Source organism: Pyrgilauda ruficollis, unplaced genomic scaffold (assembly GCF_017590135.1).
Source record: "Pyrgilauda ruficollis isolate IOZ18807 unplaced genomic scaffold, ASM1759013v1 scaffold23, whole genome shotgun sequence".
NCBI lineage: Eukaryota > Metazoa > Chordata > Aves > Passeriformes > Passeridae > Pyrgilauda > Pyrgilauda ruficollis.
The window spans coordinates 12,816,136-12,834,070 of record NW_024522539.1 but is presented as its reverse complement, the minus strand read 5'-3'; the positions used below and the strand labels follow the sequence as shown (position 1 = coordinate 12,834,070).

The following is a 17,935-nucleotide window of genomic DNA, read 5'->3' as shown; positions in this document are numbered from 1 at the left end:
ACATACCTGAATAAGCAAAATTATATGTAGTCATGGCTTTCATATTTTCAAATTGAAACTGTAGGAGTAAAAAAGATAATAGTTTGTCACTTCCTTCTTTGGTAACAGAGCTCTATAAAAGATAAGTGCTTTCACTGAATTCCCACTCTTCCAAAAATTTCTGTATGAGGTAGCACAGAGCTCTCCAACTTCCTTTAAAATAATGATCTCTGGTTTTGTTTAACCCAGCATTTTGATGAAAATGCTTATATTATGAGATAGCATAAAATAACAAAATAAATGGCTCAACAGATATTCAGTGGGGTACATTTTTTCTGTATCATGGGTGGCAGCTCACTAGCATTGAATGGAAAAGCAAGTACCTGCAGAAGCCCTGTGCTGCATGCCCAGACTGGAAGGGGAGCCTGGCTAAGTCTTGTCCAAGATCAGAAGCAGGGGATTCTCAATCACAGGCAAGGAAGGGAGCTCAGTGTAGGGCAGGCCTTTTGCCAGCATGGCCTCAGCCTGCTGTCGGGATTGCACTCTTCAGGTTCTATTTTCCCACATTTTCCAGCAGTGTAGCTATACTGTCTTCAAAGAAATCCCCCAGTTTAATTCAGATCAGAATACAGCCTTGAGCTACCTGTCCTTCTGAAGCACCTATTTCTGTGAGACAAAGCAGCAGAACTCCTACACAGACAGCTACAACACACAGCCTGTAAACAGGGACAGAAGTGGGCATGAAGCTCTTCCCACCCCATGCCCACCCTATTAACTATACACATTAACTATGAACTGGAGGCCTTGAAATCCCTGGCCTCTTCAGAATTGCTCCGGTAATATTTTCCCCAAAGAGCATGATACCAACTACACATGATTTGGGGGTCACTAGAACTACTTCTAACTTTATGTTAGATTTGTTGGCTTCTTTGTCTCTTAAGAGACACACAAGATACAGTCCTAAAGTTTTTTATATTATCAGAAATTTACAAAAAGAGAAAAGTGTAGAAAGTTCTATAGTAAGTGTGTGAATCCTGCCATTTGGATTATAGAAATACTTTTGTAATCAAAAATATCCTTGCCAGAAACAGTTTCAGGTTTCTTTGATATTTAGAAATCCTTTACTAAACAAAGTAAAAATGAATGATAAACAAAATCGAGTTTCCTTTGAGCCTGATGTTCTTGCAGCTGCACTCCACTTTTAAGACTAACCTATTAGCAATTAATTTAGAATGACACTGGCAAGCAGTCCCCAGACTTTAATTAATATCTCTTTGACAAGCTCATAATCTTTCTAGTTAATAAAGTCTCCCTTAAATTAGTTTAACTCTTATTTCACTTACTGTTGTAAGGAATCGGCATCAAATCTAGGGTACTTAACAGTACTTTCTCATTTCACATGTCTGCAGAAGGAGAAGTTATAGTTAGATTTTACAGAGTAGAAAGAGTATTTGATGAAGGTCACCCTCAATCCAGTGGCAGTGCTGGAAAGAAAATCTAGGTTCCAGCATGCCCTTCTGTTGTGCAATTGATTAAGTAATGGTGCTGTCTCCTGTCTCAGTATCTTGCAAGGAAAGGATTAAATTCTGATTCCAAGTTAAATAATTGGTTCTTTTCCTTTATGCCAATATCAAGATCTTAGAAAGCTACAGTATAGTACTGTAAATATAATATAGTGAGTCATTGTAAAAGTTACTTAAATAATAAGTATTAGTATAGGACAACATAGGGAACAACTTCTTATTTAATTTTAAGCTCTTAATATACTTCTGAAAACTTTGCCTTTAAAATTCTGTGTCAGTTTTACCCATATGTCTGAAATGCAGAACCAATCTACATGAGAACCTTATGCAGCCACATCACCATGTCCTGTGGAATAGGAGATAATACTGTGAACTGGAAAAGATGCTGAGATAAAATCTTCTTTGACCTCTTGGTAAGTCAACAACTTTTATATAAGTGTAATGAAATGTGCTATATAGATGCCTCTTGCATATGTGTATCACAAGAAAAAAAAAATTAGCTGTAATGAGCTAATTTTTGACAACCTACCTTGCTTTCTACTTTGCCTGCAAAATAAACTGAGAGGTGCACAAATTACTGTCAGGCTTTGAGTCTGATAGGGTTTTTGCAGAATTGAGAAAATTCCAACTTCCAGATTGTAAAGCTCTAAACTGATTAAATCTACAAAGAAAGGAGATCTTCTCATTTTAAAGATAATCAGTGTTTTGTATCTAACCACTGTAAGAAATATCTGTGTAAGCATTAATGACCCTGCTGTAGTGTACTGCCAAGGGACACTGAAGTAGGATCTTTTTGAAGGTAATTTTTGCCAGGTGAGGATATTACAGCCTTAATTTGCTGATACCCAGGAATGACTTGTTTATTTTTCTTGTAAGATGAAGCTCGAAGTGAAAATGGGGTATGAAAAAAACAAGATTTGCTTATTTGTCTCCTTCATCTTAAATAAATGTAAAAGCTTAATTTAAAAATCTGTCTCATTAGCAAGGACTAAGATAATTAAGATGGCTGAGAAAGGTCAGTTATATATGCAACTTAATTGGGATCCCAAGACCAGGAGACATCTCACCATCTCTAGAAGTCATGAGCAGTCTATGCACTCCAGAAGTGTTTCTCTAGAATACGTAAAACTGAAAATAGCATGACCCAAACACTCTTTAGAACACTTCTAGTAGCAATAGGCACGAGCCTGTACCACTGCCTTAGAATACTAACTTTGTACAAAGAACTTATTTTATGTTGCTTCTTTGTTTTTTCCTCTTCTTAAGTCAAGAGGGAGGAAAAGAAAAGAGATTAAACAGATATTAGCTAATGAGAAAAAGCACAAAAAATGTTTTCAGTCAGTAGCATATTCTTCAGCTGAATTTCTACAATTTTTCCTTAAGCACTTGCTGCCTCTGTCAGTACTGACACGCTGAACCAGAGGCCTCACTGCTATTTCTGTTTCTGTGGCAATGATAATTCCATTCCAGAAGTCACAAATCAGAAAATAGTTTCTTCCAATGAAACAGCAAATGAAACACAACAAGATCATCCTCCTTTCGCATGCATGTAACTGTAAAAAGTTTCTGTGGTTGGAATGTGGCTCTGATTACATTTCTCTATCCCAAAATAAACATGGTGCAAAAGAAAAGGATATAGGGAGGGGGGGAAAGCCTGTCACTGGGCCACCCTCAGGAAACCTCACAAGATCTACTGTCTGTCTGTGCAAGCCATGGAAGAGCCAAGGAAGTGATCCCAGCTTGGTGGTCTTATTCTTAATTAAAACAAATGAGGCTCTTTCAGCTGTTGCAGATAAATATTTGATGAAAAGAGACAGGAACAGATGTCGAAAAACTGCAGTAAATGAAGAATAAGACCAGAAGAGCAAATGTTACAACAGTATTTTATATTTTAAAAAAATCACTTTACAGATTTCTGTCAAATATCTATTTTTATTAAGATCATTCCATAAGTGGGAAACTACTTTTTTTTTTTACAAAGTAGAATTAAAATACAAATGCATACAGATAGTGAAAAAATTTTAAGTCAACTTGTTGCACATTATAGGGTTAAAGTAAGCATTAGTTCTTGGGCCACTGATGAGACAGAAGACTTTAAAGTAATTTGTACCCTTCCATGAGAGATTATGTTGACTCTTGAGTCATTAGTAGAGTTTTCCTCCATAATTTATGTTAAGGATGCACAGTGAGAAGGTGCCTAGCAAAATACAATAGCAGAATCCTTGTTGCAATAATCTGTCATAATATTTGTAAGTCCCATCCTTTACGAATGGTTAATTTTATGCAGTGAATTCAGCCTTTTCCTGTAGTTGCAATTCTACTTCTGAGTACCCTTGGATCTAACTTTAAAGTTCATTTTGCTCTCAGTGGGGTTTTATTCAGGATGAACTCCAAAGGTCCCTTTCCATTTCACTTACTCCATGCTTGAGAGCACGGGGTCCAAACCAGTTTACCTTTCAGCAAATGCATTTATAGCATTTTATGAAAAAAAATCCTGATATAATTGAAATAACTTAAAGGTAGGCCATAAAAGAAAGCTGAGTCATGAAACAGAGGAAAAATCTCAGTAGCTGGCTCTTTCAACATGAATATCTTCATTGTTAGCACCATATTGGCATTGCCTGCTAGTTTAAGGTCTGGTCTTGCCATTCAAAAACAACATTCCAAAAAGGATGTTTCCATTGAGTCCAACATAAATTAAACACCTGAATGTGAAAGAACTGATTTTATAAGTAGGTCTTACAAAACTACTGAGAGAGTGTGAACCACAGGAGTTTCAATGAGAACATTTTAAAATAATATAGTGATTTGGGTCACCAGAAGCTGGATAAATTGGTATAATCTGAATTCTGGAAATATATATACTGGAGTTAGGAGCACATGGAGACCTGAAATATAACCGTGACTCTGAAGATAGTTGGGAAGAAAAAGTAAACCATTGATTGACTGCACTGCATCAGGGTCTACATGGAATATTACAGAGCTGGGGTCCCACAGTAGGCACAGGTGAAAGCAGAACAATATCCAGAGACATGAAATGAAAGTTAACAGGTTTAGATGAGAGATGAGGAACAAATTTTAAAAACTGAGGAAAAGAAACCTTAGATTGCAACAAACTTTCCATGACTGGAGGAAATTAAATCAGCTAGAATTCTAATGACTAGTTAAATTGAGAAGTATGGTCCTTTATAAAAACTATGAGGCATTTGTAGTTTGCAGAAAGTCGAGATGAATGATCATAATTGTCTCTTCTAATTATCTCTTCTGGCCACAGCACCTGCAAATTTGTAGTGTTCAGCATAACATTGTATCCCTGTCCTCTAGAGGCTTTCTTAAGCTGACACAAAACTCCTAATCCGCAGGTCCTGCAAAACACCTCCCTTTTGCATTGTTGCGAAATCCAGACAAAACCAGGTAGTCTCAAGTGCACTTGATAGTCTCAAGTGCACACCAACGGGGTAGGTAGCTTTTCATTTGAGGATCAAACATAAAGAACTCAATAGCAACCTTGCTTGGTGCCAATTTACTTGTGATCTGATGGAACCAATCTGAACCCAACAAGCTCCCAGAGATAACAGTTTGTCAATTTTCCATTTCAAAGGCAGCATGATAACTAAAAGCTTGCAGATGTATCACATGGAAATCAGACTTGCAGCAAGCAGCAAACTTTCTGATAAAGGCCTAAGCCTAATTCTGTTGAAGTCAATGACAAAGCCCAGCAGATTTCAATAGAGGTTGAGCGAGGCTCAAGGTGAGAAACAACTCTGAGAATAGTTGTAATCAACTCAGTCCCCAGTTAGGACAGAAGAAATGTGAGAGGATTTTCTTGGCGAGCAGTGCCCGAGTTGAGAATTCACAAAGAGTGAGTTGCAAGGATCCGTGACACCGAGAATTTTAAGGGATCCTTGCAGAAACTGATAGGATTTGGCAAGGTCAGCATGTCCCCAGTTAGCCTGGTATTGCCATGCCCAGTGAGCACTTACATGGAACCTGACGGCAGTTACCCTCTTTACTTAGCCCCAAGCAATCTCCAGACTGTCAGCAGAGGCTGCAGCCAAACTGTTGTGCTGGAGCATAAAGTCAGAGTGCGGCTGATGAAGCAATAAATGAAATGAGTGGGCAGAGCAGGGGCAACAACTTTGCCTCTTTTGTCTAAAAAAGTAGCAGAATGTAGTCACATCTATGGCATGGCCAGTGCAAGACGTGAGAGAGGCAGGGAGCAGATACACATCTGCCTCTGTATGCCTCTGACACTGGCTGCAGCTAGAATGTGATTCAGTCTCTGATCAACAAACAGTGGCTACTCTGATTCCCACGCATCAGTTGCAAGAGAACTCAAAATACCTATACACTAGTTCTCTGCTGCTGAGCAATCTCCATGCAGCATTGCTATTCACACAGGCAGAAACTGAGCAATTTCTTTAAGGAACTTCACCTCGGCTTTTCAGAGTGCAAAGGAAATGGATGGAGACGTGTTTGGTATTCCTAATCATAAGTGACATGTTTTATAGAGATCTACTTCTGTAAAGACTTCTGTGATGGGTGAGAAAAAAAGCAAAGAAAAAGAAATTTTTCTCCAATTCCTTGTTAAAAAAAGGTTTAGAAGGTTCCAAAATAATATTCACTCCTTTGTGTCAGTTACATATCAGGGTAAGGTAGACAAAAATGAAAAGACTTTCCAAGGTTATGCTACACAGTCAGGATTTAAACTCAGAACTTCTGAATACAACCCCAGTGCCTGAGCCACACATTCATTTTCTTCTCTGTATTCCCCCACAATCTTGGGCCATGTGGCCACTGTTGGTGAAATGAAAAACAGGTGCAGATCCATGAACAGATGGGAGACCAGCCCTGGCTGATCTCTGGAGGATAATACAACGTTGTTTTCCAGCAAAGAGGATTCCAAAGAACCACAGAGGCAGCACCCCTGCCCTAAAACTAAAGCTGCTCTGTCTCACACTAAATGTTATCTCCACCAGCCCAGCAAATGGGAGTTTTGAGGAATGGTCTGTTGTCTATCAGCAAAGGACACTGCCTCACTGACCTCTCAGATTTGCAATATTGACATCTCTGTTTTTCAGGCATGCCTATAAAGATTGTAGAAGACTAATTGCAATTCCATTCTTAGCAGTAACTGCAGCCAATGTTTCTAAGTTGCTGGAACATGAAATTTCTTCCCTTGAGTAGACATCTTTGGAATGTCTAACTCTCAAAAAATGCCATTAGCCGTATGCACCATCTTTCTCTGGGAAAATCACTAGTGGTATGGGACAAATCTCCAGGTAAGATGAATAATATATTTGTTCTGGATCTTTAAGGAGAGATCTACTTTTAATTTCCAGTTCATGGGGAGCTGATGGCTTATTCCACAACAAGTGGTAAAACAAAGAATTTGGACTGCTTTCTTGATGGGAGAGCGATGGTAGATTACTAATAGGGCAATTGCCTGGGCTTAAGCACAGGATGGAGTGCAAAGTATTCCCTGCCTTGTGTGACCCACAGTTACTGTCCCTGGAAGACACATTTCCCCTCCATGTGTCACCTGACACATCAGAGAAGGCTGGGCAGTCCTCCCTTTGCACAGAGAACAACCCAAAAGGAAAGTACATGCAAGAGGACAGGGTTTCTTAGGATCATAGAATAGTTGGGAAGGATCACAGAATAGTTAAAGGCCATCTAGTCCAGCCCTCCTGGCTGTGAGCAGAGACATCTTCATCTAGATAAGGTTGCTCAGTAGCCCATCCTACCTGACCTTGAAGATTTCCAGGGATGGAGCATCTATCACCTCTCTGGGCAACCTGTTCAGGTGTATCACCACTGTCATTGTAAAATAAAAATTCTTGCTTATATCTAGTCTGAATGTACCCTCTTTTAGTTTAAAACCATTCCCCTTGTCCTATCACAACAGGTCCTACAAACATTTCAGCTTAGATACTACAGGGTCCAGCCTTCTCATTGTTTTTTGGTTTATTTTTGTTCAAAACCACTCCTGTAAGTGCTGTGTCCAAGACAGATTATTTGTCCTTGCTAAAGCTGCTTTTACAGCAGAAATGCCTGTCTACTTGTGCCAAGACATTTGAAGACAACCTGTTTCCTTAGACTCTGTTTGGGGCACAAAACCTGATTTGAAAAAGTAGGCCAAAACCACACTGCTGACATGCATGTATTCTGCTCAACTGTGAATCAAATTCATTGGGAAAATCTATCTTGTCCAAGTGTTAGTCAGGTTTTGAAGAGAAACATTCTCCACCGATGACACAAGCAGAATTAAACAACAAAGACCACCCAGGACACTGGGAATTTCAGACTTCTTGGCCTCAGTTTCTCTGATTTGTTCTTCCCAGCTTCATGTGTGCTCTTTGAGACAGAAAAGAGCATTTCCTTCATTTTGAACTAATATTTGTCTCCCAATGAAACATTCGTGAAAGCAGCTGGTCCCAGAGGTGGAATGTTCCACAATCCCATTTTGGAGCCAAGTGCGTACGTTACGGAGTCAGTCCTGACACCACTTTATAGAGAACAGACAATGAGTTTTGGATCTTGTGAGTACCTTTTCTCCCTGCAGATAAGTTCCCTTCCCCCATTCTTTTGGAAACATCTCCGTCTGTATTGGAAACAGAGGATGTAATTTATTTTTATCGCCTTCCCTGTCAAACTGGCCAACTGCCACAGGGTTCTGCTTTCAGATGTAGCAAGAGGCAGGAGAATCACAATGAAGAACCATTCATTTCAATGGCTCCTCCTCTGTTTCCTTATCTTATTTTGAGGCTACCTACTGTGCTATCTTATCACTCTTTCTAATCATGCAAAACTTCTCTGCAACTTGACCCCTCTGCAGAAAGAGCTGACCTGCTTAGACCTCTGTTCTTCTCCACTCCTGCTCCCATGCCCACAGAGCGTGTTGCTCCCTCCTTTGTTACTGCAGGGCTCCTTTTTCACTGCCTGTCTTACCCCTCTCTCCTCTTTTCCCTAGCTCATGACACTGTGTTACATTTCCTAGCTGAATGTACATACAGCTGTGTGGCCTCCTTGGGCTGTGCACAATTCCTCACTGTCCAGCCTGCCTTTGATGTCTGCTGAAGAAGGATACATCTTCTTTTCCATCTCTTCACATGTGCCTATTAATTACTCTCCTCAGAGGAACTGTTTACTGACTATCACTCTGTTTACAGTTGAATACAGCTAAACATTTGGTCTTCACAGTTCCCCTCTTCTACACCACCCACCCAGTTTCTTCTCAATTGTTGCAAAATAGATGTCTCCATATCTCTTTATAAAGGCACAGATAAAATATGTACCTATGTTCCACACCCAGCCTCCTGCTCTAAAATGCTGGGTTTGCTTCACTTGCAGGGAAGTAGACAAAGAAGCTAGATTGATGGTTTTGTCTTCAGGCCTCTAACAGAAAAGAAGCATTGAAGCTTTTGCTGCACAGATGCCTACCTTGGGTGCTGTAGAAAACCCAGAAAGACCTGCAAGCATCCGACTCATGAACTGTGAAGAAATAATACAAACCCAGTACAGAAGTGTGCCCACTGAAATGAGAAGGGCTATCCTATGCATAAACTGTGCATATGTATTTGTGAGATCAAGGCCCTTGGGCAGAGGGAATTTTAATAGGCTAGTGAGGAAAAAATTACTCTAGCAAATGTGCAGAAAAGTTGTATGGTTATAATGTAGCAGTTCAGCTCTCAGATGAAAATTCCTTCAGATTTCCTACTTATTCCATATGGAGCTTAAAATATTACTAAATAATATGAAATAAATTAAAAACAAATGTGGGATAGATTATCGGGTTTTTCCCAATGAACAGATTATTGTCAATCATAGAATCATGGAATGGTTTGGGTTGGAAGGGACTGACTTCCAGCCCCCCTACTATGGACAAGGACACCTCCCACTAGACCAGGTGGCTCAGAGTGCCATCCAGGCTGGCCTTGAGCACTTCCAGGGATGGGGCAGCCACAGCTTCCCTGGGCAACCTGTGCCAGTGCCCAGCCAGCCTCTTCCTCCAGGATTTCTTCCTCATGTGTAACATAACCTCCCTCTGTCAGTTTAAACCCATTACCCTTTGTCTCATGTCCTTGAAAAAATCCCTCTGCAGCTCTCTCTGTGGGCCCTGGAAGGTGCTGTAGGGTCTCCCCAGAGCCTTCTCCTCTGCAGGCTGAGCCACCCCAGCTCTCTGGGCCAGGAGAGCTGCTCCAGCTCTTCCCCTTGTGGCAGAGGCAGCTGCTGCTGGAGCTGATGGAGGCAGCCCCAGCACTGGGCCTGGGAGGAACAGGAGCTTTAAACTTACAGCCCACAGTTTGGAGACCGTATCTCATGCAACAGAAATAGGGATGGGGTGGGGCAGGGAAGGGCCAGGGAAGGAAGTTCAGGAAGGCCTGTGGAAGGACACACAACCAGCTCAGTTTACAGAGCCTTCCAGCTGAAAAGTCGAGGGGTACAGAAGCATGGGAATGAACCTGTGTGCAGTTAATTTGCATCAGTTATCCCAGACAGGAAGAACAGCCATACCAGAAAAACAGACGGCAAAGCCTGACGTGTCAATTTTGGTGTCATTCACACTCTTTTCCCTGATGCTCCTGTAAATGCAGAATCTGCATTTATATCCAAAACACTTTTTAATGAGTGCTTTATTGACACATTTGTTCTACTTCTATGTAACAGGATAATGATGAACAGCTGGCTACAGATAATGACAGGCACTAATTTATATTGGGTTACTACCTTCAGATTCTGTAGGCTGTTACTTTTTTTTTCTTTAAATTTTCAGTGTTCTCACCCTCTGTTGTACTTGTATTTTATGATGCTCACATTTACTATTCTAGTGTGCTAGGGAATGAATAAACATTTTAAAAGCTTTATATTTAATTACATTTTCAGCTATTAATTAGACACATAAACAAATTAAATGTACATTTAATTAAATGTTACCCATTTAAACGGGTAAACTGGAAGCAGAGTCCATCGACTTTAAAACCAATATTGTGTGCATTTATCTTAATTAGTCAGGTAGTGTTAGGGATTAATGAACTTTAACTGTTCTATTCATAAGCAGATGCATTAGCATTTTGTGTCTTTGTGGCACACAGAAGATGAGTTCAGATGGGAGCTCTCTCCCGCTATGTATTGTACAAACAGAACGGGAGAATGCAGAATCTGCAAGACTTTGTCACCTTGAAAAGGAAATACTGATTATTTGGCTTTTGCAGGTGTGAACTGAACATTCAAAACATCATCCAAAACTTTCCCCTACCTTGTCATTTCATATTTACACCCAGGAGATTCCTCTTCCACAGAGTGGCCATTCAGCATCTTGAGAAGTGGATTCTCATCGTGGCACATCCAGGTTCTCGTCTGAGCAAATAGAGCTCATGAGGAAATATTAAGCCCACAAATGTCCTAAAGAACTCACCTGACTGGGAAAGCAGTTATTTCAGCAGGCAGAGAAAGTAATTTGGGAGCAGCCTGGAGCACCTGATCTGGCTGTGCAGCAAACCATTGGCTGTGTGTTGTCTTCCCAGCAAACACACAATGAGGGCTGGTGATTAATTCCACTTCTGTGATAAACTAATGATTCCGATCACCTCTGCTCCTTCATTGGTGCTGGGAAGTAAAATGTGGAGCCATAGCTCCTCAGATATTTCATTCCACAGATGAATTTATAACTTTAAGTTTGGAGAATTTATTTTTATAATTGATACACACACATTCAAGGTCATAATATTTTTTTAATTGTATTGGACCATCACAAGTATTTCTTTTTCCTTTCTGCCCTCCAGGATAAGTTAGTCACTATTTTGAGAAATATTTTTATCTCACCTGGTATCATTTTGTATAAGTTTGTTTTTGGTTTTTTTTTGGTTTTGTTTTTTTTTTTTTTTTTTTGTTTTTTTGTTTGTTTTTTTTTTTTTTTTAAATCAGGTTCTATTTAACAGATATTAATTGCATCAAAATATTTTAAAAGTCAGGATTAGGAGAGAATTGAAAGGGGTTCTGTTTACAGCCCAGACAATTTGCATTTTCAGAGCCTGGTCTGGACAGTTTCTGACTGATACAAACAACCTGAGCTGACTGCAGTGAGCAGCTGAAGCACTGAACGTGCACACGCCGTGTTTGTGTAGGAGTTGAGCAGTGTATTTGTATCTCCACCAAGAAATAAACTCTCCCTGTTTTGCCAAGGCACCCAGGTTGACAGAGGGATTAACCTCAGTAAAACACATGAAGGTTAAACAGTAACAAAACAACCCCCAAATGGCACCTGACTTATCTGCTCTGTGGCAGCGCAGAGCTGAGGGGAACAGGAGGAAGGATCGCAGCAGTCTCCTCTCAGCACCGTTCTCCCCCAGCCTGGGAGAGTTTCACCTCCTTGCACTGGGCAGAGGAGCAGCAGGAAGGCAGGAGGTGCCTGCCTTGGCCCTGGGACTGCCCTCCCTGCAGCCCTGGGAGCAGGGCACTGGGAGCAGGGAGCCACAGCCGGTGTGCAGAGGCAGGAAGGTGCCAGCCTGCTCCTTCATCCCTGCTGGAGCCCCGCTCTTGATATGCTGCCAGGCTTTAAAGTGCTTTAAAGTTTCTTCCTTTCACAGGACATTTTCGTATCCACAGGCGAGGGGGATGCAGAAGGTATTGGTGTTACAAACAAACAGCAAAGTTTACCACCCACTGTCTTGGTTGTCTTCTACACATGGTTCTGTTTTACTTTTGGTCTGCCATGATTTCCAGATGTTGGGGGAAAATGTTTAATTCTTGGGGAAATTTTAATTAATGAAGAATCCAGAATCTTTTTAGCAGCAACTACTCAGTAGCTGAAGGAAAAAAAGGTAAAGTCCATTTTAAGACCTCCCAATGCTTTACATTTACAGTAGAGCTTTTCTGCAATATTCCAAATGCTAGAAGAACTGTATTTAACAAAGGTATCCCAACATGCATCTCTTACACACACACACACAAATCAAACGGAAAAGAAAGAAAGAAACATGGGAGAAAAAAAAAAAGATTAAATACTTGTGATCAGAAAGTATATGCAAACAGGACAGCGTGTGGTAAAAGAAAGAAAAAGATGGGCAAATGGCCATTTTTACTCTCTCTGAAAGAAGTGACAAACTTGTAAGTCTGAAAGTCTGATTCAGAAAAGGGAAGGGGAACATTGATGGATGTTCAAAGGCTGGATTTAGAATTGTTACTGGAGTAAAGTTCAAATTGGGAATGTGTGCTGGGGAAGGCACCGGGCATCCCTCCCACTGCTGCTGCTGAAGCCATTCTAAGAGGCAGCCTGGCACGGCTGGGTCTGAGCTCCCCTCTGGCCAGAGCTTTGTCTGTAACAAACACGTTTGTCTGCAACAAACACGGGCTCTGAGGTTACCAAGGACAGACTCGGGGTGGGAAGCGGTGCCGAGCACAGCAGCTGTGCTGACACCCCACATCCAAACATCAGCACTGCACACAGAGGAGCTGCATCTTTGAGGGGCTTGCACTACACACTTCCCCCCCTGAAGTTCCACGAAACCTACACAGATGCATCAATCAGTTCAGAAGTAACTTGGCACTGAACTTCCCTGCACAAAGGGGCTCAGATCTGGGCAGCCTGTCTTCAGGACGGGCAGAGACAGGAGTGAGCTGTACAAGAGGCTGTGCCTGTGGGACCAGCAGCTCCTGGTCTGCTGTCTGCCTGTGCAATCTCCTTCCTGCTCTGCAGCAGCAAACGCAGCTCAGGCACTGCTGCTCCTCAGGCACTGGGCACTTCTGGCCTGGCTTCACAGGAGAAACAACGCTTCTTGTGCCTGCAACATGCTCTGCTCCTTGAGAATGTGTCAGGCTTTGTTCTGATAAAGGCAGAAGAGTGTTCTGCCACTGTTTTTCAAGCAACACATTGCCTATGAGGAGAGAGAGATTTAAAAAACTCACTGATTTACCATGTTAAAAAAAGATGGCACATTTATTGCTACATAAATGTTATATACATAGTGTTTTCTGTTACATTGACAGAAATTTTTTGAACTTCTTGCTGCTGGTTGGAAAGGTTTATCAGCAATACCTTGAAATTTGACACAGGGTACAAATCTGCAATAAACCAACAATGGAAACTGGAGAACAAGATGAGAAGCAATTCATCTCGGACAATTAGCTCTTACAATACTCCATAGGTACTACACGGTATGCTAGAACCCTACTATGGTCTTACAATGCTATTGTAAATTTCTGATATTAATGAACAGGTTATGGTAAATAACCCTACATTTTTACTACCTAATATAGTAAAATAAAGTAAGAAACTTTTTACTGAAAACTTTTTTTGATTTCAAAAATCTAGAAAGAGTAATATTTAGAATTCAAGAAATTTTCTTACAAGATTATTGTATAAAAGACTAGCTACAGTGAAAAATAAGCCAAATGTTTTTTTCTTTCTATTTTATGAAGGAAAGCTTCTGGGCATACTGCAAAGTCTAATATAGCCAAAAAGACAACAAGCTTAGAAGGAAAAAGGCCAGGCAGTGGCACGTGATCACTTTCACACGTCATAAGCAACAAATTCCGTTTAGCTGATAAACACTGAAATGAAGAACAAGGCCACAGATATAATCAGGTGTTATTTGATGATATATGCAAATTAAAGTAATAGAAATGAGTCCACTAATTCCACAAACTGTTTTGTTAGGAACCATCCAGAACATGAGCTTAAATTCATTAGTTTATTTTATCAATCCATCTTTTGTTCTTTCAAATTAAATGACTTCATAAAAATTATAGTTTTGTTCCTGTTTTGTGTGTGAACCAATTGCCAGTGATGACAGATGCACTATATAAACAATAGCTCAGACAACCTTGGCTTAGGAAATTTCCTCCCATGGTCATTGCAGTGGAAGACAGTTTCCATGGAAGTTCAAAGGGATTTTAACCATTTCAACACATCTGTGACAAAGGAATACTTATGGACACTATTCTGGTGGAGAAACATTTAAAGGTTTAATGCTAATATGGCTTGGGACGGGGGTATTTGCATTTGATTCACACTATTTTTTCTCCACTGACAAGCCATACAACATGACATGATAGTTAACGTGTACAGGAAGGAAAAACTGGTGACCATTGCTCTTAAGATTCCATTACATAATAAGCCCACCCTGCTGGTGGTTGTATCATCACACTACCTGCCACGGTGAATTTAGGATTTTATATTCACCAAAGTTACAGCCTGAAAAAAATCTCCTTTGTATTTTAATGCATTTTGTGCTTACATACAGCTAACACTTTACATGTACTATATGTAGTACTTACTGCTCGGAAAACAAAGCAACTCTAACAAAGTAGATTCTCCCCACCCAATTTACACTTCACGTTACAAGCTTTACTATGAAGCCTAGAAGCCTAAAAAGGTTTTGTTTATAATTAGAAAAAAAAAATGTTTGAGGAAAGTCTGAGGGAAAATAAAAATCACTTTTTAAATCCAAGAAATGTTATGGTCACAGTATTGCTCCAGCCTTCAGCCTTCATGAGGCCTCTGAGTGGCTTGAGGCACAGAGCTCAGTATGGGAGGGGAACTGTGACCATAACTGTTCAGATTACCAGAGATCAAAAATAACATAAAAAAAGCTATACCAAGGAATAGTTTCCTATTGCATGGAAAACACTAGTCATATGGCAAAAGGAGAGGAAAGGACAACAAAAGACTTTTCCCTTCCTTTTTTAAGACACTAATAGGTATGCTGGGAATGCTACGGGTCGACGGTTGTCACTGCTTTGTTCTCTGAATGTGAACAGCTCTAGTAAATGCTGGCATTCAGCTGAAATTTTATCAGCTTTTAACATGTTAACTTTTCCCTTTATATGTAGACCTTTACAGTTCCATAACAATAAATAAAATTTGTAGTTACAATGCATTTGTCAATTCAGTTTAGGCACAAGGCAACTTCCACAATGAGTGGAGAGATCACAACAGTCTCTGATTGTGCAGAAGCGACACACTGCTTGCAACAGAATGATATGTTCAGAGTATCTCATGGGCTGAAATTCTGACTGAAGATCTTGTATCTTCACTCCTGATGCAGGTGTTGACCAGTAGCTTTGATCATAAGATTGCATTTGGGTTTCTTGCTTCAAGTGTTTTCTCCTGTCAGGTTTGTGTCTTCATATAATGTTAGTTGTCTGTGTCCTTGTGAAGAAAGGTCACCTTCTGTGTATCCTACCAATAATTCTGGAATTCTAGAAAGAAATTCAGGAGAAGAAAGAGGTTATTAGGAAAAGAATAATTAAAAAGCTTAGTATCAACACTAGAGACCTAATTTGACCTGGATTTGGTGACATTTTCAGTCATTTAGGTGCAAAAGAAGATCACATTGAGAGCCCCTGAAATCCGCCATTCCAGAGATATCTGTCTTGAACATGATATATGGAAGAGATCACTCTAAAGAACCTTCTGCTGGGCACCTCTGGATAAGGGAGAAAGAATAATCTGCACATCTCAGACCTTCAGTTTGTGTCTGACTTGCTCTCCAAATCAAGCAGTGCCAAGTTCACTCCCTCCTGAAGGTAAATTGCATATTGCTGTACAGCCCTTTCTGCCAACGCTGCACTTCAGTCAACCCACAAAGTTACTGCTATTAAAAAAGCAAAGACACCAAACTTTTGAAAGTGGTTCTTTATATTTATATGGAAAGAACAGACTAAGTTGGCTGTAAATTAAAAATTATCTGACAATTCCAAAGTAGCCAACTGCTCTTATATGAAATAAAAAAATTAGAGAAGTTCAAAGCATTAAGAATTAGAATATACACAACAAGAAACCTCCCAAAACATAAAATTCAGTAAAGTTCTGGATTAAAACAAGGACACTGAACGCAGTTTTTTATTCTTTTTGGAAGTGGCAACAGGTTTTATTGGAATACTCAATTTTTTTTCCTTTTAAAATCAAGGTTTCCCAACTATGTAGAATACAACCAACAACACAAATAAACCCAAAAGACTGATATTCTTGTAGGGCCTGCCCACGAGTGTGTTTCAATGAGATGTTACATACTGGGCTACCATGCAAAGCTGCAAACATTACTTTTAAATTTTAACTACCTTCACCAATACAGGTTGTGACTTAAGACAGTTCCCAGTCTCTGTTGGGCAAATAAGAGGAGTTAGAATGACTGGCCTTGAGCCAGAGAGCAAATCTCTCTGGGGTGAGGAGTCCCTGAGACTGTATCAGCACTGGGAAACAATACATGGATTTTTATATCAACTAATGTGATATTTAGACCATTTAAAGATGCATAATTCATCTCTAATAAGCTTGGCTTATCTAGCAAGCTGTTCACTGTTCCTCTGATGTCATGCCAAGAAGGCCACCTGAGCCAAGAGATGTAGCCATTGGCAACAAGGCAAGAAAATAGACACTGACGACAATTTCTTGGGGTTTCATTATAAACCCAAACAAATCTGCAGCCTTCTGCTTCTGCTGAGAGATGTGAAAGCACAGAGAAGCCAGCTCAGAACTCAGCCCTCCATATGCAGGTGTCCCCACTCTGGCCAGCACAAGCAGCATGACGTACCTGGCTGGTGTTCACATATGACCCATAGGGTTGGTAGTTTCACTCAGGCCAGGGTGGCTTCCTGGGTGTGCTGTTGGTGGCTCTGCCGATACGGCAGAAACTTTTTCTTCTTCCCTTCTCTTAAGGCAGGCTGCTTTAGGGTTTAGGTTTCGTTCTGTAACAAAAGAATCAGAGTTCTCAATATTCCCATACGCTGACACCACGGGCACTACCGATACAAGGACCCTGGAGTAAAAATAGCTCTGCAGCTTCCCTCTTCAGCTGCTGACACCCCCTGCTCACTCCCAGGTGTCCAAAGCTGCAGACAATCACTACTGAAAGTCCTGCCAGACAGCTCCTAAACTGGTATTTAAAAAAACCGAAGAGACAAAAAGCCAAGCCCAAACCCTTTCAGCCTACGTACACCTTCAGAAACTTTTAAAAAGCACCTCCTTTATCAGCATAAGACACTTAAGTGCTAAGTGAGAACTGTCTGTAATTTACAATATAATAAAATTGAATGTAACCATTTTGTTGGTAGGCTGAATTTTTACCAACCTTGCTGAAATCACACCAGTTTTAATAATGTTGCTGCTTCTTCCTTCCCAGTATTAGCCAGCTGTTAGGGCAGGGGAGGCAGCACACTCTGAATGGATAGTTCTCATCAGCCTCAATCTGTGAAATCACCTCGTGCCCATCTTGGTTCAATCAAAAGACTGTGATGACAGTCACATACGGCAGGAGCATTATTTTTTTTCCAAACCCTATTTCCTCTCACATTAAAGCCAATACTTTATAATAACCAGCTGTGGACCAGCTATCAAGGTGTTTTCATCGGTGTGTTTCCACTTCCCCACTTAGCTTCAATAGATGTAGATTTGGATCTCATTTCCAAATAATGACAGTTTCTAAAAGTCA

At 40.4% G+C, this 17,935-nt stretch overlaps 1 protein-coding gene across 16 annotated transcripts in view; it reads right to left on the bottom strand.

Moving 5' to 3' along the window:
* Positions 1-13,421: 13,421 nt before the first annotated feature.
* The window catches only part of TCF12 (transcription factor 12), a 160,653-nt gene continuing 156,139 nt past the window's right edge, over positions 13,422-17,935 (bottom strand). For 15 of the 16 annotated variants that reach the window (XM_041468951.1, XM_041468954.1, XM_041468953.1 and 12 more), the window contains 2 exons: positions 17,039-17,192; positions 13,422-15,704 (listed from right to left, as the gene is read on the bottom strand). In XM_041468951.1, coding sequence (XP_041324885.1) covers positions 17,050-17,192 — 143 coding nt within the window. In that variant the 3' untranslated portion in view covers positions 13,422-15,704; positions 17,039-17,049. Of the gene's footprint in view, positions 15,705-17,038; positions 17,193-17,935 lie in introns of those variants that run through there. The other variant, XR_005955274.1, reaches the window with a different exon arrangement.